The sequence below is a fragment of the Mustelus asterias genome, chromosome 12, assembly GCF_964213995.1.
Source record: "Mustelus asterias chromosome 12, sMusAst1.hap1.1, whole genome shotgun sequence".
In the NCBI taxonomy this organism is placed as follows: domain Eukaryota; kingdom Metazoa; phylum Chordata; class Chondrichthyes; order Carcharhiniformes; family Triakidae; genus Mustelus; species Mustelus asterias.
Window position 1 is genome coordinate 107,252,362 of NC_135812.1, and position 22,687 is coordinate 107,275,048.

Sequence of the window (22,687 nt, forward strand, 5' to 3'; positions counted from 1 at the left end):
AGGGAGAAGTAGGGAGGGGGGCGATGGGGAAAGTAGGGGTCATGAGGGGAGGGGGTCATGGGGGGTGGGGAAGAGGGTAATGAGGGGGTCCTGAGGAAAGGGGAGGGGGTTGTGGGGTGAGGGGAGGGGGACCTGAGGAGAGGGGAGGGGGTCGTGAGGTGAGGGGAGGGGGACCTGAGGAGAGGGGAGGGGGTCATAGGGAGAGGGGAGGGGGTCATAGGGAGAGGGGAGGGGGTCGTGAGGAGAGGGGAGGGGGTCATGAGGAGGGGGGAGGGGGTCATCGGGAGAAGGGAGGGGGTCGTGAGGAGAGGGGAGGGGGTCATGGGGAGAAGAGAGGGGGTCGTGAGGAGAGGGGAGGGGGTCGTGGGGAGAGGGGAGGGGGTCGTCGGGAGAGGGGAGGGGGTCGTCGGGAGAGGGGAGGGGGTCGTGGGGAGAGGGGAGGGGGTCGTGGGGAGAGGGGAGGGGGTCGTGGGGAGAGGGGAATGGGTCGTGGGGAGAGGGGAGGGGGTCGTGGGGAGAGGGGAGGGGGTCGTGGGGAGAGGGGAGGGGGTCATGAGGAGGGGGTCGTGGGGAGAGGGGAATGGGTCGTGGGGAGAGGGGAGGGGTTAGTGGGGAGAGGGGAGGGGGTCGTGGGGAGAGGGCGCTGCTCGCCTCACCGTTGATTCCCTCCGCGTTCAGCGTGTATCTCCAGGGATTAGCGAGAGAAAATAATGAATGAGGAATCTTTCTGAATCCCCAGTCCCAGATTGGATTCTGGATGGATTGAGTATCAGATGCGATCGGATATTAATAATCCGCCCGGCTAATCCGAACCCTGATTCTGCAGTGACAATTTGTACAAACACTTCACCGAACAGGGAGAGAGGGAGCTGTCCACCCAGCTGCCTGAATCTGAATGCAGTTTGTTTTTGAGAAAGGTTCCAGTTCCCAGGATAATTGGCTGGGGAAACATTGTGAACAGCAAAAATAAATCTGTAACTTATCACTTATTGCAGGAAATAGCGGAATGAAGACATTGAGAAGGGTTTTTGCTCTGGGACACAGCCTCTGTCCCAGGCTGCTGTGCCTCTCTGTCAGTCCACTAGATGTCACCCGGTGTGACATTGAGTCAAGGGCGTGAATCCTGGAATTCCAGCCGGGTTATCCAAGGTTGAGGAATGTAAATCTCCCACAAACACTTCTGAACACTGGATCAACTGGCACGGTGGCACAGTGGTTAGCGCTGCTGCCTCACTGCGCCAGGGACCCGGGATCGATTCCCGGCTTGGGTCACTGTCTGTGTGGAGTTTGATGTGGAGATGCCAGCGTTGGACTGGGGTGAACACAGTAAGAAGTCTCACAACACCAGGTTAAAGTCCAACAGGTTTATTTGGTAGCAAATACCATAAGCTTTCGGAGCGCTGCTCCCTCGTCAGATGGAGTGGATATCTGTGTGTAGTTTGCACATTCTCTCCGTATCTGCGTGGGTTTCCTCCGGGTGCTCCCGTTTCCTCCCACAGTCCAAAGATGTTCAATCCCTCTCTCACACCAATGCTCTCAAACCACATCTGGAAACACAATCATTAAATGTGTGGATAGGGCAGGTGACAATTGGTCAAAGGTGTCTGAGAGGGAGTTGGAGAGGTTTAGGGAGGGGGTTCCAGAGCTCAGGGTACGGCACGGGCCAACGGTGGAGCCCTTAAAATTCAGCCAGAGGCCAGAATTAGAGGAACGCAGGGATCTTGGAGGATTGTGGGGCTGGAGGAGGTTAAAGAGATAGGGAGGGTTGTGAGGCTCCTCCCTCTCTCTCTCCCTCTCCCTCCCTCTCCCTCCTTCTCCCTCTCTCTCCCTCCCTCTCTGGTTAGGTGCATTGGCCATGTTAAATTTCCCCTTAACGTCCCAAGAAGTGTAGATTAGTAGGGTTAGGGAGGGTTACCCTATCTCTCTAGCCTCCTCCACCCCTACAGCCCTCTCTATCTCTGTAACCTCCAACAGCCTCTACACCCCTCCCTATCTCTGTAACCTGATCCACCCCCACAACTCTCCCTATCTCTGTAACCTCCTCCAGCCTCTACACCCCTCCCTATCTCTGTAAACTCGCCCAGCCCCTCAACCCTCCCTATCTCTGTAACCTCCTCCAGCCCCCCAACCCTCCCTATCTCTGTAACCTCCTCCACCCCCACAACCCTCCAAGATCTCTGCGTTCCTCTAATCTGGCCTCTGGCTGAATTTTAAGGGCTCCACCGTTGGCCCGTGCCGTACCCTGAGCTCTGGAACCCCCTCCCTAAACCTCTCCAACTCCCTCTCAGACACCTTTGACCAATTGTCACCTGCCCTATCCACACATTTAATGATTGTGTTTGCAGATGTGGTTTGAGAGCATTGGTGTGAAACAATCGAGGGTTATTCTTACCACATTAAAGGTGCTATATAAATGCAAGTTGCTGTTGGAGTTAGTTGATGTATTTCAGGCAGCGCTGTCAGCTATAAAAGCAGAAGATGCTGGAAAGACTCAGCGGGTCTGGCAGTGTGTGTGGAGAGAGAAATAGAGTTTCGAGTCTGGGTGACTTCAGAGATTCTTTCCGGTGATATTGGACACTTGTTTCTGAATTAGAAATAATGAATCAGGCCCCGCTGTGAGGACCACCCCGGGCTGGCGAGAGAGTGCATGTGTGTTGTAATCATTCAGTCGTGGGACATGGGCGTCGCTGGCCGGGCCAGCATTTATTGCCCATCCCCAGTTGCCCTTGGAGGGCAGTTGAGAGTCAACCACATTGCTGTGGCTCTGGAGTCACATGTAGGCCAGACCGGGTAAGGACGGCAGATTTCCTTCCCTAAAGGACATTAGTGACCCAGATGGGTTTTTCCGACAATGGTTTCATGGTCGTCAGTAGATTCTTAATTCCAGATACTTTTTATTGAATTCAAATTCCACCATCTGCCGTGGCGGGATTCGAACCCGGGTCCCCCAGAACATTAGCTGAGTTTCTGGATTAATAGTCTAGCGATAATACACTAGGCCATCGCCTCCCTGTGTACTTCAGGTAAAAGTCACCATCACCCCCCTCTCCCCCAACCCGCCCACCCCAATACCCTGCTGCACCCCTCCCCGCTGCACACCCCAGAACACTCTGTCAGCCAGGGTTCAGTGGGTAACACCCTGTGTTGCCCCTTGGACAGAAGGTGTGCTCGATGTCCATTCCAGAGATTTGAGCACAGAATCCAGGCTACACTCCCGGGGCAGTGCTGGGGGAACACTGCACTGTCAGAGGTGCTATTTTTCAGATGTTACATTCAACTGATGACCACCCCCCTCACCCCTTCACCCCCGACCCCCTTCACAGATGTCCTCATCTTCCAATCAACATCACAGAAGCAGGTCAGCTGGTCAGTTATCTCCCTGGGAGCTTCCTTTGAGTGAATTGGTTCCTGCTCTTCCCACAATGGGGACCACGCTCCAATAGATGGTTTCATCGACTGGAAAGTGTGTGAGGACAAGCTAACGGAGCCACAGGTCTGACGGAAATACAAGTCTATCTTCAACGGTCACATATGGAAGAACTGATTTGGACTCTGCTCCCTGAATCCACGCCCCCCCCCCCCCCCCCCCCCCAACACCCCCGTTCCCACAGCCGGGAATGAGGGAAAAGTGAAAGGGATTGAAGTGAGAAGTTGAAGAGTAGCAGAGGGTGATGGATGGATTTGTACCTGCATCCGGGTGATGTAGATTGGTTTATTCATTATAATCCACGTCACAGTTTCGTGACAGGGTGGGGTGGTCATTGACCCCTCGTATGTGATGAAGCTGGGTGTTTCGGGGTATAGCCCTTCGATATTTAACCCCTGCAGTAAATAGGCATCATCTAGAAAATAAAGACAAACAGTTACAAACCATCCAGAAGTTACCTCACTCTGCACAAAGCTGCTCGCAATCTGTACAATTCACAACCAAACGTCACACTGAATCAGATAAGATTCTCCCGCATCCAAGTGTTGAATTCGGAATGGAATATTTCCATGAATAATTAGAGATGTTAATCACTAAATAAATTGTTAATTAGACATCTGTTTTCAGTGCGTTACAACAGCTCCCCCGCCTCACAGCACCAAGCTCCGGTATCCATAGGAACAGCAGCCTGGGGACAACAGACCCAGAGGGAAGTGGACATTGAGTGTCCTCCACTCAGTCCCTCAGTCCCTCCTCACAGTCCCTCCACTCAGTCCCTCCACTCAGTCCCTCAGTCCCTCCTCACAGTCCCTCCACTCAGTCCCTCCACTCAGTCCCTCAGTCCCTCCTCACAGTCCCTCCACTCAGTCCCTCCACTCAGTTCCTCCTCACAGTCCCTCCTCACAGTCCCTCAGTCCCTCCACTCAGTCCCTCCACTCAGTCCCTCCACTCAGTCCCTCAGTCCCTCCTCACAGTCCCGCCACTCAGTCCCTCCACTCAGTTCCTCCTCACAGTCCCTCCTCACAGTCCCTCAGTCCCTCCTCACAGTCCTTCCACTCAGTCCCTCCACTCAGTCCCTCCTCACAGTCCCTCCACTCAGTCCCTCCACTCAGTCCCTCCACTCAGTCCCTCCACTCAGTCCCTCCACTCAGTCCCTCCACACAGTCCCTCCTCACAGTCCCTCCTCACAGTCCCTCCACTCAGTCCCTCCACTCAGTCCCTCCTCTCAGTCCCTCTTGCCTTGGGCCAGTCGGGGAGTGCAAGGCCCGACAGGAGAAGTATATTTTGTTTATTCACTGGATGTGGGCATCGCTGGCTGGTCTGACATTTATGACCCATCTGTAAGATTGCTGTGGCTCTGGAGTCACATGTAGGCCTGACCAGGTAAGGACAGCAGCTTTCCTTCCCATTGGTGAACCAGGTGGGTTTTTCCAACAATCGACAATGGTTTCATGGTCATCAGTAGATTCTTAATTCCAGATTTTTTTCGTTGAATTCAAATTCCACCATCTGCTGTGGCGGGATTCGAACCCAGAACAATTGGGGGGTGGTGGGGCTGGTGGTGGGGGGGAGGTTGTGTGTGTGTGGCATGAACAGGGGGAGGATGGAAGTGAGTGAATTGGACTCTCACCAACTTTTACAGATGCACCATAGAAAGCACCCCTTCTGGTTGTATCACAGCTTGGTATGGCTCCTGCTATGCCCAAGATCGCAAGGAACTACAAAAGGTCATGAATGAAACCCAGTTCATCACGCAAACTGACTTCCCATCCATTGACTCTGTCTACACTTCCCGCTGCCTCTGAAAAGCAGCCAGCATAATTAAAGACCCCATGCACCTTCTTCCATCGGGAAAAAGGTACAAAAGTCTGAGGTCACGTACCAACCGACTCAAGAGCAGCTTCTTCCCTGCTGCTGTCAGACTTTTGAGTGGACTTACCTTGCATTAAGTTGATCTTTCTCTACACCCTAGCTATGACTGTAACACTACATTCTGCACTCTCTCCTTTCCTTCTCTATGAACGGTATGTTTTGTCTGTATAGCGCGCAAGAAACAATACTTTTCACTGTATCCCAATACATGTGACAATAATAAATCAAATCAAAGGTGCAACACGGGGGAAGATACGGGGAAGATACCAGGGTCTGAATTTCGACAAATAAACCCTGACAGAGACAGTGCGTGCGGTAACAATTCACCAAGGGACTGATGGAGCAAGAAGGAGTTGAATTGAAGGACAGTGCCAATAACAACAAGCTGCATTTTCCTAGCACCTTTAATATGATAATCTATGCCAGGGAGCATCACCAGGAGTGTTAATGGGTAAAATCCTGTAACCAGTTATATCAGTGATATAGCTTGAGGAAAAAGCTTTTTTACCCAGAAGGTGGTGAGGGTCTGGAATGCGCTGCCTGGGAGGGTGGTGGAGGCGGGATGCCTCACATCCTTTAAAATGTACCTGGATGAGCACTTGGCACATCATAGGGGATTTTCACAGTAACTCCATTGCAGTGTTAATGTAAGCCTATCTGTGACACTAATGAATAAATTTAAAACATAACATTCAGGGCTATGGGCCAAGTGCTGGTAGATGGGAGTGGGTGGGAGGTCAGGTGTTTCTCACGTGTTCTTAGAAATCTTAGAAACCCTACAGTACAGAAAGAGGCCATTCGGCCCATCGAGTCTGCACCGACCACAATCCCACCCAGGCCCTACCCCCATATCCCTACATATTTTACCCGCTAATCCCTCTAACCTACGCATCCCAGGACACTAAGGGCAATTTTAGCATGGCCAATCAACCTAACCCGCACATCTTTGGACTGTTGGTGCAGACTCGATGGGCTGAAGGGCCTCTTCTGCATTGCGTGATTCTGTGACCAAACTCTCGGGTCAAAGAGGCTGGTTTTGGGAAAATTTTAAAGAGGAGGGAAAGGTTTAGGGAGGGGATTCAATGTGAGCAATTTTGGGCCCCGTACCTGAGGAAGGATGCGCTGGCCTTGGAAAGGGTCCAGAGGAGGTTCACAAGTGTGATCCCGGGAATGAAAGGCTTGACGTATGAGGAGTGTTTGAGGACTCTGGGTCTGTAACTCGATGGAGTTTAGGAGGACGAGGGGGGATCTCATTGAAACTTAGAGAATGCTGAAAGGCCTGGATAGAGTGGACGTGGGGAAGGTGTTCCCATTAGTCGGAGAGACTAAGATCCAAGGGCACAGCCTCAGAGTGAAGGGATGGCCCTTTAGAACCGAGATGAGGAGGGATTTCTTCAGCCAGAGGGTAGTGAATCTGTGGAATTCATTGCCACAGAGAGCTGTGGAGGCCGGGTCATTGAGTGTATTGAAGACAGAGATAGATAGGCTCTTGATTGGCAAGGGGATCAAAGGGTGCTGGAAAAGGTGGGAGAACTGGGATGAAAATCATATCAGCCATGATCGAATGGCGAGGCAGACTCGATGGGACGAATGGCCTAATTCTGCTCCTGTATCTCATGGTCTTATAATTTCAGAGTTTGGGGCCCAGGCTGCTGCCAATTGCCAATTGCCGCCAATTGCCAATTTCTAACTGGAAATAACTGGACAGGTGTTAGGGAGGAGGCCCTGGGGTTAGGGAGGAGGCCATGGGGTTAGGGAGGAGGCCCTGGGGGTAGGGAGGAGGCCCTGGGGGTAGGGAGGAGGCCCTGGGGGTCGGGAGGAAATCCAGGCATTGACAGACCAGGAGTCAATGGTCAGCAAGAACAGAGGTCGATGAGCAGGAACCAAAGGGGTTACGAACACCGGGGCTGTGGGGGAGGCAGCAGATGTTTGGAAAGTTGGGATCTGGATGATGGGAGGCTGGCCTGCGTTGTGTAAGATGTCTGTTTTCTTGGTTTGTTGACAGCTCCGTAATAGTCCATTCGTCACAAAGTGAATTTGCAATTGTCCAGGGGCCAGTGTGAATACAATTCCCGTCATCATCACCCCGGCCCCTTATTAACCCAGGCAACAGCTCTGAAGATGATACTGGTCAGTGATCAATTACTCTTCACACTTGGACTCCCTGGGACGTCTCTGGAACTGTCTGCTCCTGAAATGGCCAGCGGCTGCTCTGATGATTTGAGATTTTCTGTCTGAGTGAGTTTTAGAGATTTCTGAAGTTCTGGCAGTCATTAAGAAATGTTCCAAAGGGCTTCACTGAGTGGAGAAGACAGCGGCAACGCAAATAAATCCAACAGTAGGAGACACTGTGACACTATGTAAGAGGCTGTAATGGTACAGGGATTGTAACAGGGCAGGGATTCTAACAGGACAGGGATTGTAACAGGGCAGGGATTGTAACAGGGCAGGGATTGTAACAGGACAGAGATTCTAACAGGACAGGGATTGTAACAGTACAGGGATTGTAGTGGCACAGAAATTGTAACCATACAAGGATTGTAATGGGGATTATAACAATACAGGGATTGTAACAGGATAGGGATTGTACCAATACGTGGATTTTAATTATACAGGAATTATAATGTTACTGGGATTCCAACAATACAGGGCTTGTAATTATACAGAGATTGTAACTGTGCAGGGATTGTAATGTAAGATACCTTGTAACAATAAAGGGATTGTAATTGCACAGAGATTGTAATGGTTTTAACAATACAGCAATTGGAACTGTACAGGAATTATGTTACAGGGATTGTAACAATACAGGAATTGTAATTATACAGGGGTTGTAATAATGCAGAGATGTTAACAGTACAAGAATTGTAGCCATTAAAGGATTGTAACCTTACAGGGATTGTAATTTTTTAGGAATTGTAACCATATAGGCATTGTAATGGTACAGGAATTGTAATCATATAGGGATTGTAACAATACAGGAATTGTAACCAATGGGGATTGTAACGGTACAGGAATTGTAACCACACATAAATTGTAACAGTACAGGGATTGTAATGGTACAGGGATTGTAACAGTGCAGGGATTATAACCATACAGGGATTGTAATGGTGCAGGGATTGTAACCATACAGGGATTGTAACGGTGCAGGGATTGTAACAGTGCAGGGATTGTAACCATACAGGGATAGTAAGAGTGCAGGGATTGTAACCACACTGGGATAGTAACGGTGCAGGGATTGTAACCATACAGGGATTGTAATGATATAGATGCTGAAACAATACGGAAACTTTGTGGATTTCTAACATTCCATTGGCTATGGAGTTAGAAGTTCAACTCAGGGTCAAAGAGGAAATTAGTTTTGCAAACAGCGTCTGGGCCTCTGGGCCAGCCTCAGACTGTGAGCGGAGTGAGGGATGGAGTGAGGGTTGGAGAGGAATGGAGCGAGGGGTGGAGGGAGGGATGGAGGGAGAGATGGAGGGAGTGAGTAGAGGGAGGGATGGTGTTGGAAGCCAGGGTTGAGGACACTGGCTTTGATCTTCCTGATATTTAGCTGAGGCAGGTCTGTAACAGTGGGTTAGAAACACGGTGTCTGTCTGTGTCTCATCCGTAAGGTGGCAGTCTGAGTGTTGGGCCGGAGTCACAGTGAGCCTCCCCGCTCTGCCCACACCCCCTCCGCTCTCCCCCCCTCCCATCACAGTCCGCACCCACACAGCCCCCACCCACACAGCCCCCACCCACACAGCCCCCACCCACACGGTCCCCACATACACGGTCCCCACCCACACAGTCTGCACCCACACAGTCTGCACCCACAGTCTGCACCCACAGTCTGCACCCACAGTCTGCACCCACAGTCTGCACCCACAGTCTGCACCCACACAGTCCCCACCCACACAGTCTGCACCCACACAGTCCCCACCCACACAGTCCCCACCCACACAGTCCCCACCCACACAGTCTGCACCCACAGTCCCCACCCACACAGTCCCCACCCACACAGTCCCCACCCACACAGTCTGCACCCACACAGTCTGCACCCACATGGTGAGGTTACCAGTCCGGAGCTCCACCTACTTTTATAGGTAATCCTGGTAATGGTGTCTCTGTTGAGCATTCGGTTTAGGAATTGATTTGCTATGTCAGACACCTGGAATAAAGAAGATAAAAAGGTTGAGATTTGGCAGCGAGCAGTTTTCCCCCTCAGTGAGATATATTCTCAAAGTCTTAGTGATTAATTGGAACAACACACAATTAAACAGATTAGACACTGAGAATGGAGTTCATACAATCCCTACCGTGCAGAAGGAGGCTATTCGGCCCATCGAGCCTGCCCCGACCACAATCCCACCCAGGTCCTATCCCCACAACCCTCATATTTACCCTGCTAATCCCCCGACACAAAGGGGCAATTTAACATGGTCAATCAACCTAACCCGCACATCTTTGGACTGTGGGAGGAAACCGGAGCACCCGGAGGAAACCCACGCAGACACGGGGAGCAAGTGCAAAATCCACACAGACAGTGACCCAAGCCGGGAATCGAACCCGGGTCCCTGACGCTGTGAGGCAGCAGTGCTAATCACTGTGCCACCCGCGGTTAACTAAGCACAGTCACCACTCTCTATAACACGCTCAGCTGGAGGGACAGAGCACAGAAAGCTCATTGTGCCAATCGCTTTGGTAAAACAAGTAAACTCAATCAAATAAACTGAGGGACAAAGTAAAAGGGGCAGCCCCCTTAAAGGGGAGGGGGGGGGGGTGAGGGGAACCACCTGGAACAAAAAACAAAGCATAAAGGAAACTTAAAACATTTCACCAAAATGTGATTAAAAGGTCAATAATACACCCCAGCCACTGCGGGGCCAAATGAGCATGGAAAGCCTTGATGGCACCCATCGACTCCACGTGCTTCCCCTCCATGGACACCCGGCCCCGAATATAGCCGCGGTAGAGGGGCAGACAGTCAGGCGGGACAGGTTTGTACTGGAGGTCAGGAAGATGCCCAGAGAGGTAGAACTGAGGGAACCATTGTTCCAACTTCCTGGTCTTGCGGAGTGTATTCCGGTCAGCGCACCCCAGCTCCCAGATTTCCCACACACTGTGGCTGGAATCTTGCGGCTGTTCACACCAGCGGGATCTCCCGGTCACACCGGGTGCAACCCCATTGCGGCTTTCCCAGCAGCAGGGGCTGCGATCAACGGGAAACCCCGTTGACAGCCGCGGGAGCAGAAGATTCCGTCACCGACCCGATGGTGGGTCACCTCCGCTGTCGGGCAACACACGCCAGGGAGCGTGGAAAATCCCGCCCAGTGTGTGACTTACTTTTATAAATATGGACACCACCACTAGGCCATTCGGGCTCTTTGAAGCTTCTGTAATGTTTGTGTAGAGCTCGTGGTTGTAATGTATTAACTGTACCTGAGAGAAGGAACACAAACAGCAAATTAATCATTTCAAATCCTTCAAATGTTCCTCAAATCTGTCAGCACAAACCACCAGGTTAGATTCTCCCAGTTTTCTGTCCCTCAATATGTTGTGATGTGGAGATACCGGCGTTGGACAGGGGAAAGCACAATAAGAAGTCTCACAACACCAGGTTAAAGTCCAACAGGTTTAATTGGAATCAGGAGCTTTGGGAGCGTTGCTCCTTCATCCAGTGAGCTCCTTGATCATTCACCTGAGGAAGGAGCAGCGCTCCGAAAGCTCCTGGTTCCAAATAAACCTGTTGGACCTCAATATGTTGACAAGGGTTGGGGGAGACAGAAGGTGGTTGGTTTCTGAGGAAAGGTTGGCCAGGTTGGATCTATATCACTGAGATTTGATTGAGGGAGGGGCAGGATTGGCAGCTCAACATTCCGCGATCTCAACTCTCCAGGCGAAACGGGGGAGGGGGTAAACAAGGAGGAGGCATCGCATTATTAGTTAAAGAGTCAGTTACTGCAGTAAGGAGAACTTGGAGCGGGCATTAGTGAAGCTTTGTGGGTAGAACTCAGGAATAATAAAGGGGCAGCCACATTGTTAGGTGTTTATCATAGACCCCCTCAGAGTCAGCAGGAAATTGAGAAGCAAGTATGTGCACAATTCGCGGAAATGTGTAAAAACAATAACAACGCGGTAATTATATGAGGTGATTTCAACTTTCCCACCATTAACTGGGATATACACAGTGTTAAAGGCTTGGATGGAGTAGATTTATTGAAATGTGTACAGGAGAACTTTTTAAATCAATATGTGGAGGGTCCAACAAGAGAGCGAGCAGTGCTGGACCTGATTCTGGGGAATGAAGCCGGACAGGTGGTTGAGGTAGTGGTGGGGGAGCATTTCAGTGATAGCGATCACAACACGGTACAATTTAAGTTTGTTATTGACAAGGAAATAGACAAGTTGCAAAAAAAAAGTTTTGGATTAGGAGAGAGCGGATTTTAGTAAAACAAGACAGGATCTGGCCAAGGTAGACTGGGAACAGCTACTAATGGGAAAATCTACAGAAGAGCAGTCGGGGGCATTCAAAAAGGAAATGGGGAGGGTGCAAACCCAGCATGTTCCTCCTAGGGTGATAGAACATAGAACATAGAACATAGAACATGGAACAGTACAGCACAGTACAGGCCCTTCGGCCCTCGATGTTGTGCCGAGCTTTGTTCAAAAAAAAAGATCAAGCTATCCCACTCCCTATCATCCTGGTGTGCTCCATGTGCCTATCCAATAACCACTTGAAAGTTCCTAAAGTGTCTGACTCCACTATCACAGCAGGCAGTCCATTCCACACCCCAACCACTCTCTGAGTAAAGAACCTACCTCGGATATCCCTCCTATATCTCCCACCATGTTACTAGGGGGCATATAGTTACGCCCCCTAGTAACAGCTACATCCACCCGAGGAAATAGTCTCTGAACGTCCACTCTACCTATTCCCCTCATCATCTTATAAACCTCTATTAAGTCGCCTCTCATCATCCTCCACTCTGAAGAGAAAAGCCCTAGCTCCCTCAACCTTTCCTCATAAGACCTACCCTCCAAACCAGGCAGCATCCTGGTAAATCTCCTCTGCACTCTCTCCAATGCTTCCACATCCTCCTTATAGTGAGGTGACCAGAACTGCACACAATATTCCAAATGTGGTATCACCAAGGTCCTGTACAGTTGCAACATAACCCCACGGCTCTTATATTCTTGATAGGTAAGAATAACAAGCCCAGAGAACCATGGATGACCAGAGATATTCAGGATACAATGAGAAGGAAAAGAGAGGCTTTTAGCAGGTACAAAGGGAGCAAATCAGTGGAGGCATTAGCGAAGTACAGAAAGTGGAGCTTAGGAAAGCAATTAGGAATGCAAAGAGGGGATATGAGAAAGCTCTGGCTGGTAAAAGTAGGGAAAATCCCAAGATATTCAAAAGTATATCAATGGGAAGAGGATAACCAGGGAAAGAGTAGGGCCCATTAGGGACCAATGGGGGCCCACACAGACATGAGGAGAACGTGCAGTCTCTGCACAGACAGTGACCTAAGCGGGAATCGAACCCGGGTTCCAGGCAGCAGTGCTAACCCCTGTGCCACCGTGCCGCACCAATGAATTGTGCCCTAGGCTGCTGTGGGAGGCAAGGGAGGGGATTGCGGGGGCTCTGACCCAAATTTTCAATTCCTCTCTGGCCGTGGGGACGGTGACAGATGACTGGAGAACAGCTAATGTGGTTCCGCTATTTAAGAAGGGTTGTAGACATTAACCAGGGAACTACAGACCAGTGAGTCTCACATCAGTGGGAGGGAAACTATTAGAGAAACTTCTGAAGGAGAGCGTTGCTCTCCACTGGAGAGGCAAAGCTTGAGGAGGGATAGTCAGCATGGCTTCGTCAGAGGGAGGTCATGCCTAACAAATTAGATTGAATTTTTTGAGAAGGTGATAGATAGGTGTGTAGACGAAGGTGGTGCAGTCGATGTAGTTTATATGGATTTCAGCAAAGCCTTTGACAAGGTCCCACATGGGAGACGTGTAAAGAAGGTAAATTCACCTGGGATACAGGGTAATTTGATAAAGTGGATTCAAAATTGGCTCAGTTGTAGGAGACAGAGGGTGATGACAGAAGCTGCTTTAGTGACTGGAAGCCGGTGTCCAGTGGGGTACCACAGGGATCTGTGTTGGGCCCCTATTATTCAGCATTTATATAAATGACATTGATGACTCTGTGGGGGGTAGGATTAGGAAGTTTGTCAATGACACAAAGATTGTCCAGGTGGTTCACAGTGAGGCGGAGTATCTTGGGCTACAAGATGATATAGACGGAATGGTCAACTGGGCGGATAAGTGGCAGATGGAATTTAACACTGAAAAGTGTGAGGTGATACACTTTGGAAGGAGTCATTTGACAAGGAAGTTCTCAATGAATGGTCGGACACTAGGAAGTTCTGTGGGACAAAGAGACCTTGGCGTGTTTGTCCATAGATCTCTGAAGGCGGAAAGACAGGTTAATAGGGTGGTGAAAAAGCCGTATGTCACACTCGCCTTTATCAATCGGGGAATAGATTACAAAAGCAGAGAGGTCACGATGGAGTTGTATAGAACTTTGGTGAGACCACAGCTGGAGCACTGTGTGCAGTTCTGGTCGCCACATTATAGGAAGGATGTGATTGCACTGGAGGGGGTGCAGAGGAGATTCATCAGGATGCTGCCTGGGATGGAACATTTCAGTTATGAAGAGAGATTGGATAGGCTTGGGTTGTTTTTGTTGGAGCAGAGAAGACTGAGGGGCACAAGATTATGAAGGACATGGACAGAGTGGATAAGGAGCAGCTGTTTCCCTTTAGTTGAAGGGTCAGTCATGAGGGGACATAGGCTCAAAGTGAGGGTGGGAGGTTTAGGGGGGATGTGAGGAAAAGCTTTTTTACCCAGAGGGTGGTGATGATCTGGAATGCACTGCCTGGGAGGGTGGTAAACGCAGGATGCCCCACATCCTTTAAAAAGTACCTGGATGAGTAATTGGCACATTACAACATTCAGGGCTATGGACCAAGTGCTGGTAGATGGGGTTAGGCAGGAAGGTTACATTCTCTCACATATTGGTGCAGACTCTTCTGTGCTGTATGATTCCCTGATTCTATACTCATTGGAGTTTAGAAGAATGAGAGGTGATCTTATTGAAACATAGACTATCCTGAGGGGCCGCGTGGGGGGTGGATACTGAAAGAATGTTTCCCCTTGTGGGAAATACCAGAACCAGGTGGAGCAAGAGAGGTAGGCAGCGATAGGCGGCAGTTCAGGAGAGATTGATAAAGATGCCATGGACACAAGACAAAGGGAGTGTTAATGGTTAAAGACTAAAGAGGTTGCTAATAGTGGCCTGAAAAGATAGTAGAATGTGTAAATAGGAGAACACGAGTCAGTGCCCTATGAAAACAGAACTTAAGAACAAGCGACAAACTGTCCCTATGTGTGTGTGTGTGTGTGTGTGTGTGGGTGGGGAGGGGGTGTTGGGGTGGGGGGGGGGAGGGAGAGGGGGTTTGGTGAGAAAAATAAGATTAAAAGAAGATCAAAATAGAGGAGAGAGTTCATGGTCTGAGGTTGTTGAACATAGTGTTGAGTCCTGTAGGCTGTTGAGTGCCTAATCGGAAGATCAGGTTCTGCTCCTCCAGTTTGTGCCAGGCTTCACTGGAACATTGCAGCAGGCCCAGGACGGACATGTGGGCACGAAAGCAAGGTGCTGAGTTAAAATGGCAGCGACAGGGAGGCTGGGGTAATGCTTGGGGACTGAGTGAAGGTGTTCCACGAAGCGGCTGTTTAGTCTCCCCAGTGTAGCGGAGACCACATTGGGAGCAGCGAATGGGCCAAATTGAAGGAAGCACAACTGAAACGCTGCTTAACCTGGGAGGAGTGTTTGGGGCCTTGAGCAGAGAGGAGGATGGAGGTAAAGAAGGTGTTGCACCTTCTGCAGTTACAAGGAAAGGTGCCGTGGTAAGGGGATGAGGAGTTGGGGGTGGTGGAGGAGTGGACCGTGATGAAGGAGTGGATCAGGGTGTTATGGAGGGAGTGGTCCCCGCAGAATGCTGACAGGGGGTGGGGGTGGGGGGCGGGGGTGGGTTAGGAGGGAGATGTGTTGAGTGGTGGCGTCCTGCTGGAGTTGGTGGAAATGGTGGAGGATGATCCTTTGAATGTGAAGGCTGGTGGGGTGAAAAGTGAGGACAAGGGGGACCCTATCCTGGTTCTGGGAGGGAGGGGTGGGGGCAGAGGTGCGGGAGATTTTGCTTCACCTGCTTCATCCCCTCTCTACCAGTATAAAATCCATCACATGTCCCCCTCTCTGCATCCCTGAAGAAGAGTCATCCAGACTCGAAACGTTAACTCTGTTTCTCTCCCCACACGCACTGCTGAGATTTTCCAGCATTCTCTGTTTTTATTTCAGATTTGCTGCGGCTGCAGTATTTTGCGTTTATATCGGGGAGCCGAGGGTTGTGGTGGGGCGGGCAGGAAAATGGAGCTGAGACCACAACCCAGTCAGCCATCGCCTGGTCAAGTGGGGCTGGCTCGAGGGGCTGGATGGCCTCTTCCTGTTCCCAAATCCTGTGTCAATGCACATCTCCGATCGAGCTACAGAGAGCAAAATGAAATTTGGAGCAGAGCACAATCAACAACTCAAAAGCCAAAGGTCTTTCAACAATCATTACTTTTTTATATATATAAACATTGCTTGTGTTTCCCAGTTGTTCCCTGCTATTCTTCCCGCTAACACGTTATCCCAACGGGAAACCGGGTGACCTTTCAGAAGTAAGAGTCTAGCAGTTTTATTATTTGTTTAGGAAACTAGCAACGCCAGGGAAAGCAGCAAAGATGTCAGAAGCAGGGCGATGAAAAGCCTCTTCAGAGCTTTGACAGTGAGATATGAGGCAGCAAGGCATTCAGAAAACCCCATTGTATTGGATCTTGTTGTAAAGGTCTCCTAAAAAATTAATGAGTCTCTGTGCTGAAGAGCAGGCAAGTGGTGGTTGCCTCATTAGTCACCATTATTATGGAGACCTGAACTTTCTTAACTTGGAGGAGGTGAATGAACACAAGTCCAGCTGACATTTGTCAACACTGTCAGAAGGTCTCGTCGGTGTTTCAGTCTTGTTGCCTTCCCCCCGTGAAGAGGAGGTTTCTGTGGCTGCCGGGGTTGGGGGTGGCTCATTGATGGAAACATTCAGGGATATTTCTCGGTTCCCACAGTGACAGCAACTCCTTCGACTACACCGTGCAAAAAACCAAAGCAAATCTCTTAACTCAGAAACAGCAGATATTAGGGGATGGTCTCATGGTATTATCGCTAGACTGTTCACCCAGAAACTCAGCTCACCAACTTTTACAGATGCACTACAAGAAAGCGTTCTTGCTGGTTGTACCACAGCTTGGTCTGGGCTCCTGCTCTGCCCAAGACCGCAAGAAACCTTCAAAAGGTCATGAATGTAGCCCAATCCATCACGCAAACCAGCCTCCCATCCATTGACTCTGTCTACACTTCCCGCTGCCGCGGCAAAGCAGCTAGCACAATCAAGGACCCCACGCACCCCGGGCATTCTCTCTTCCACCTTCTCCCCTTGGGAAAAAGATACAAAAGTCTGAGGTCACGTACCAACCGACTCAAGAACAGCTTCTTCCCTGCTGCTGTCAGACTTTTGAATGCATCTACCTCACATTAAGTTGATCTTTCTCTACACCCTAGCTATGACTGTAACACTACATTCTGCACTCTCTCGTTTCCTTCTCTATGAACGGTATGCTTTGTCTGTATAGCGCGCAAGAAACAATACTTTTCACTGTATGCTAATACATGTGACAATAATAAATCAAATCAAATCTAATGTTCTGGGGACCCGGGTTCGAATCCCGTCACGGCAGATGGTGGAATTTGAATTCGATAAAAAACATCTGGAATTAAGAATTTACCGATGACCATGAATTGATTGTCGGAAAAACCCATCTGGTTCACTAATGCCCTTTAGGGAAGGAAATCTGTCATTCTTACCTGGCCTGGCCTACATGTGACTCCAGAGTGTGGCAAGCCATCTGTTTCATTTTTCCTTTATAATTTTTATAAGGTTCTCATGGGATAAATCCTGCTGAGTAAATCATGCTGAGGTTTCAGGTTTCATTTGTTACAAGGTTACAACACGCTGAGATATGTTGCGCACATTCCCAGCTCGTGATCAGCTAACGTTGGCAGAGCCCACTATCTCGTGAACAGTGCATGATCAGAGGTCAGAACCAATTAGTGTTAACCACCTATGCAGATGTGTTTAATTAACCAATGAGTGTGAGTGGGTGTTCTCTATGATAATATATAATGAAGCAGTTGAGGCGACCTCATTGAATGTGTTTAAGGCAAGGATAGATACATTTTTGAACAGTAAAGGAATTACGGGTTATGGTGAGCGGGTGGGTAAGTGGAGCTGAGTCCATGAAAAGATCAGCCATGATCTTAATGAATGGCAGAGAAGGCTTGAGGGGCTAGATGGCTTACTCCTGCTCCTAGTTCTTATGTTCTTGTTATCTGGACAGGTTGGGTGAGTGGGCTAATCAATGGCAGATGCAGTATAATTTGGATAAGTGTGAGGTTATTCACTTTGGAAGCAAAAACAAGAAGGCAGATTACTACCTGATTGGCTGTAAATGGGGAGAGGGGAGTGTGCAGCGGGACCTGGGTGTCCTTGTGCACCAGTCGCTGAAGGTAAGCATGCAGGTGCAGCAGGCGGTAAAGAAGGCAAATGGCATGTTGGCCTTCATTGTGAGAGGTTTCAAGTACAGGAGCAGGGATGTGTTGATACGGGGCTTGGTGAGGCCACACCTAGAATATTGTGTGCAGTTTTGGTCTCCTAGTCTAAGGAAAGACATTCTTGCTATTGAGGGAATCCAGCGAAGGTTTCCTTTTCTGAGGAAGGATGTTCTTCCTCTCGAGGGAGTGCAGTGAAGGTTTACCAGGCTGATTCTGAGGATGGTGGGACTGATGTATGAGGAGAGATTGACTAGGTTAGGATTGTTTTCACTGGAGTTCAGGCGGATGAGGGGGGATCTCATAGAGACTTATAAAATCCTAACAGGACTAGGTGCGGCAAGGTGGCACAGTGTTTAGCACTGCTGCCTCATAGCGCCAGGGACCCGGGTTCAATTCTGGCTTCAGGTCACTGTCTGGGTGGAGTTTGCACATTCTCCTTGTGTCTGTGTGGGTTTCCTCCGGGTGCTCCAGTTTCCTCCCACAGTCCAAAGATGTGTGGGTTAGGTTGATTGGCCATGCTAAATTGACCCAAGTGTCAGGGGGATTAACAGGGTAAATATATGGGGTTATGGGAATAGGGCTGGGTGGGATTGTGGTCGGTGCAAACTCGATGGGCCGAATGGCTTCCTTCTGCATGGAAGGGATTCTATGATTCTATGACTAGACAGGGTAGATGCAGGGAGGATGTTCCCGATAGTGGGGGAGTCCAGAACCAGGGGTCACAGTCTGAGGATTCGGGCAGACCATTTAGGACGGAGGTGAGGAGACATTTCTTCATCCAAAGAGTGGTGAGCCTGTGGAATTCATTACCACAGGAAGTAGTTGATGCCAAAACATTGAATGTATTCAAGAGGCGGCTGGATATAGCACTTGGGGTGAATGGGATCAAAGGTTATGGGGAGAAAGCAGGATTAGGCTATTGAGTTGGACGATCAGCCATGATCGTGATGAATGGTGGAGCAGGCTCGAAGGGCCGAATGGCCTCCTCCTGCTCCTATCTTCTGTGTTTCTATGTGAAGATAAATAAGTACCCATCACTGCCCCAAAACTTGGATTCCTTCCGCCAGGGATTTTAATGAGAGTATTCAAGGAACAGGAATATCAAATCAAACTGGCCAAGGTGGAGTTACTGAGCCTAACAGAACAAGGCAGCTAAATAAATGTGACAGAGCTGTAGGCACTCTAGTTTAACAGCTGCTGTTCATTCAGCTCCCGTGTACCTGTCAGATTCAGGGACCTCTCAGCGCCATTCCCACTCGCCTTGCCGACAGTACTCAGTGTCGACAGAAAACCCTTCCCTGAACCATTAACCCTGTCAGTGCTGTCACATTCCGGGATCTCCCTCAACTTTCACAAAGCCCATCACTCAGGCTCAGCACTAATGTGCATTTTATAGCAAGAGGATTTGAGTATAGGAGTAAGAATGTCTTGCTGCAGTTAGAGTTTTAACAACACCAGGTTAAAGTCCAACAGGTTTATTTGGTAGCAAATGCCATTAAATGCCAAATGCTACCAAATAAACCTGTTGGGCTTCTACCTGGTGTTGTTAAAACTCTTGCTGTGTTTACCCCAGTCCAACGCCGGCCTCTCCACGTCGTTGCTGCAGTTATACAGGGCCCTGGTGAGGCCACACCTTGAGTATTGTGTGCAGTTTTGGTCTCCTAGTCTGAGGAAGGATGTTCTTGTTATTGAAGGAGTCCAGCGAAGTTCACCAGACTGATTCCTGGTTTGGCAGGATTGATATATGACGAGAGACTGGATCCACTGGGTTTGTACTCACTGGAATTCAGAAGAATGAGAGGGGATCTCATAGAAACATACAAAATCCTGATGGGACTGGACAGGCTAGATGCAGGAAGAATGTTCCCGATGTTGGGGAAGTCCAGAACTAGGGGTCACAGTCTAAGAATAAGGGGTAAACCATTCAGGACTGAGATGAGGAAGAACGTCTTCACTCAGAGAGTTGTGAACCTGTGGAATTCTCTACCACAGAAAGCTGTTGGGGTCAGTTCATTAGATATGTTCAAGAGGGAGCTGGTCGTGGCTCCTGTGGCTAAAGGGATCAAGGGATGTGGAGAGAAAGTGGGAGTGGGAGACTGACAGTGCATGATCAGCCATGATCATATTGAATGGTGGAGCAGGCTCGAAGGGCCGAATGGCCTCCTCCTGCTCCTATTTACTATGATTCTGTGTTTTTAGGGCCTTATCCGATCTCAGGATCCCAAGGTACTTCACATCCAATGAAATTGTTCTGGATCATTGTTATATTGTAGGAAACAGGACAGCCAATCTGTACACAGCAAGCTCCCACAAATGGCAATGTGATAATAACCAGATGTGGTGATGGTGACAGGTATTAGTGCCAGTACAACGGGAGATCTACCCTCCCCTCACTTCCAACCAAAAACACCCTTAGAGTCTCAAAGCTGTGCCTCAGACAGTGCAGCGTTCCCTCAGTCCTGCACTGGGAGCAGCCAGTCTGGATTGCTGTGTCCGCATTGCCAGATTGGGGTCCTTGAGCCAGTGACCTCCCGACACCGAGGCGGCGGTACCCACCAGGCAAGGGGGGCATCTGACAGGGAGACCAAACCTGTGCTGCTCCTGATGTCCGCTGGCCAAACATCCCAAGCGAGCGATCCAATAGAAAGCGCCCATCTGAGGGATTCTTAAATATTTGTACGAGCTCGAGAAGTACGGTGACGCAGTGGTTACCACGGTGATGCAGTGGTTACCACGGCTGCCTCACAGTGCCAGGGATCTGGGTTCAATCACTGCTGCCTCACAGCGCCAGGGACCCGGGTTCAATCACTGCTGCCTCACAGCGCCAGGGACCCGGGTTCAATTCCCGGCTTGGGTCACTGTCTGTGTGGAGTCTGCACGTTCTCCCCGTGTCTGCGTGGGTTTCCTCCGGTTTCCTCCCACACTCCAAAGATGTGCAGGTTAGGTTGATTGGCCATGCTAAATTGTCCCTTAGTGTCAGGGGGGTTAGCAGGGTAAATGTGTGGGGTTATGGGGATAGGGCCTGGGTGGAATTGTGGTTGGTGCAGACTCGATGGGCCGAATGGCCTCTTTCTGTACTGTAGGGATTCTATGATCACTAAGCTAAAGCTGGTTGCCAATGTCGGAAAGGAAATGGTGATTATGGTGACCGATATAGACCTGAAAATCCGCTGACTCATTAATATAATTAATACATTTATTCAGAGGCAATCCCCTAATCTCAATCATCCATTAGGTAGGGAATGCTGACTGTATAATCAGAACAACTTGCTCAGTCAGTTAAACTTGCTGCATCTCGCATTCTGAGTGAAGAAATATGGGAATTGAAATGAACGAATATTAATAATGTACAAGGAGCTATTTTCCAATTGTGCTGGGTTAATTAATCCATATATTCACCTGTCACACTTCCTGCAGGGAGAACAGAAGTGCTTCAGATATTGCTTCCATAAATTACAGCACTTCAATCCGGGGACTGCTCACGGACCATCGCCTGATTCCTCGTTCAACAACAATGCATTTATATAGCACCCTAAAGGTAGGGAAACACCAAGAGGAGAGAAACCTAAGCATGCAGCGAGGCGTTTAGAGCTGCCTGGTGTACTCCTCCGGTTATCTTAGCATTGTCAGACCTTGTTTGTTAACAGCCTGTAATGTATCTGGCCACATTTTGCCACACTTAAAGTTGCTCTTTAACACACACGGTGTTCCTTTGGACTAAGGGCGGCACGGTGGCACGGTGGTTAGCACTGCTGCCTCACAGCGCCGGGGACCCGGGTTCGATACCGGCCTCGGGTCACTGTCTGTGTGGAGTTTGCACGTTCTCCCCGTGTCTGCGTGGGTTTCCTCCGGGTGCCCCGGTTTCCTCCCACAGTCCAAAGATGTGCAGGTTAGGTGGATTGGCCGTGCTAAATTGCCCCTTAGTGTGAAGGGGATTTTCAGGGTAAATACATGGGGCTACGAGGATAGGGCCTGGGTGGGATTGCTGTCAGTGCAGGCTCGATGGGCCGAATGGCCCCCTTCTGCACTGTAGGGATTCTATGATTGTATGATAATATTAGGTCAGGTGACCAGAGGGAGGTTTCAATGAGCATCTTGAAGGAGGAGAGAGAGGTGAAGAAGAGGAGAGGTTTGTGGGGACGGAGGAGTGGGGTGGATGGGTGCGGGAGGACGGGGGGGGGGTGATGATGGAATGAGGGTCCAGGCTCCTGAGGACAAAACCGCTGATGGTGGAGTGATGGATTTGGGAATGCACAAGAGGCCGGAACTGCGGATTAGGTGGATTGGCCAATGCTAAATTGCCCCTTAGTGTCCAAGATATGTAAATTAGAGGGATTAGTGGGATAACTATGTGGGGTTACGGGGTAAGCCTGGGTAAGACTCAGTGCAGCCCCTCTCGTCAATGCTGCTCCTTATGCTTCACGTCAGCGTCCTCCTGTTTTACCGCACTGTCTCCTCCTATTCCTTTCTCCCTCGTGTTTATTCTGCTTCCCTCCGAATCTGTCGACACGATTCACCTCACCCGCTCTCTGCCGCAGCGAGTTCGATAGTCTCACCGCTCTCTGGGTAAAGACGTTTCTCCTGAATTCCCGATAGGATTTATTGGAGACTATTGCACGCACACACACGCACACGCACACACACACGCA

At 49.8% G+C, this 22,687-nt stretch overlaps 1 protein-coding gene across 2 annotated transcripts in view; it reads right to left on the minus strand.

Moving 5' to 3' along the window:
- Positions 1-22,687, minus strand: part of LOC144501810 (carbonic anhydrase-related protein 10) — a 448,509-nt gene that overhangs the window by 85,542 nt on the left and 340,280 nt on the right. For both annotated transcript variants that reach the window (XM_078225854.1, XM_078225855.1), the window contains exons 5-7: positions 10,622-10,717; positions 9,374-9,446; positions 3,688-3,842 (exon numbers count right to left, since the gene is read on the minus strand). In XM_078225854.1, the coding sequence (XP_078081980.1) occupies positions 3,688-3,842; positions 9,374-9,446; positions 10,622-10,717 (324 nt within the window). The remainder of the gene's footprint in view (positions 1-3,687; positions 3,843-9,373; positions 9,447-10,621; positions 10,718-22,687) is intronic.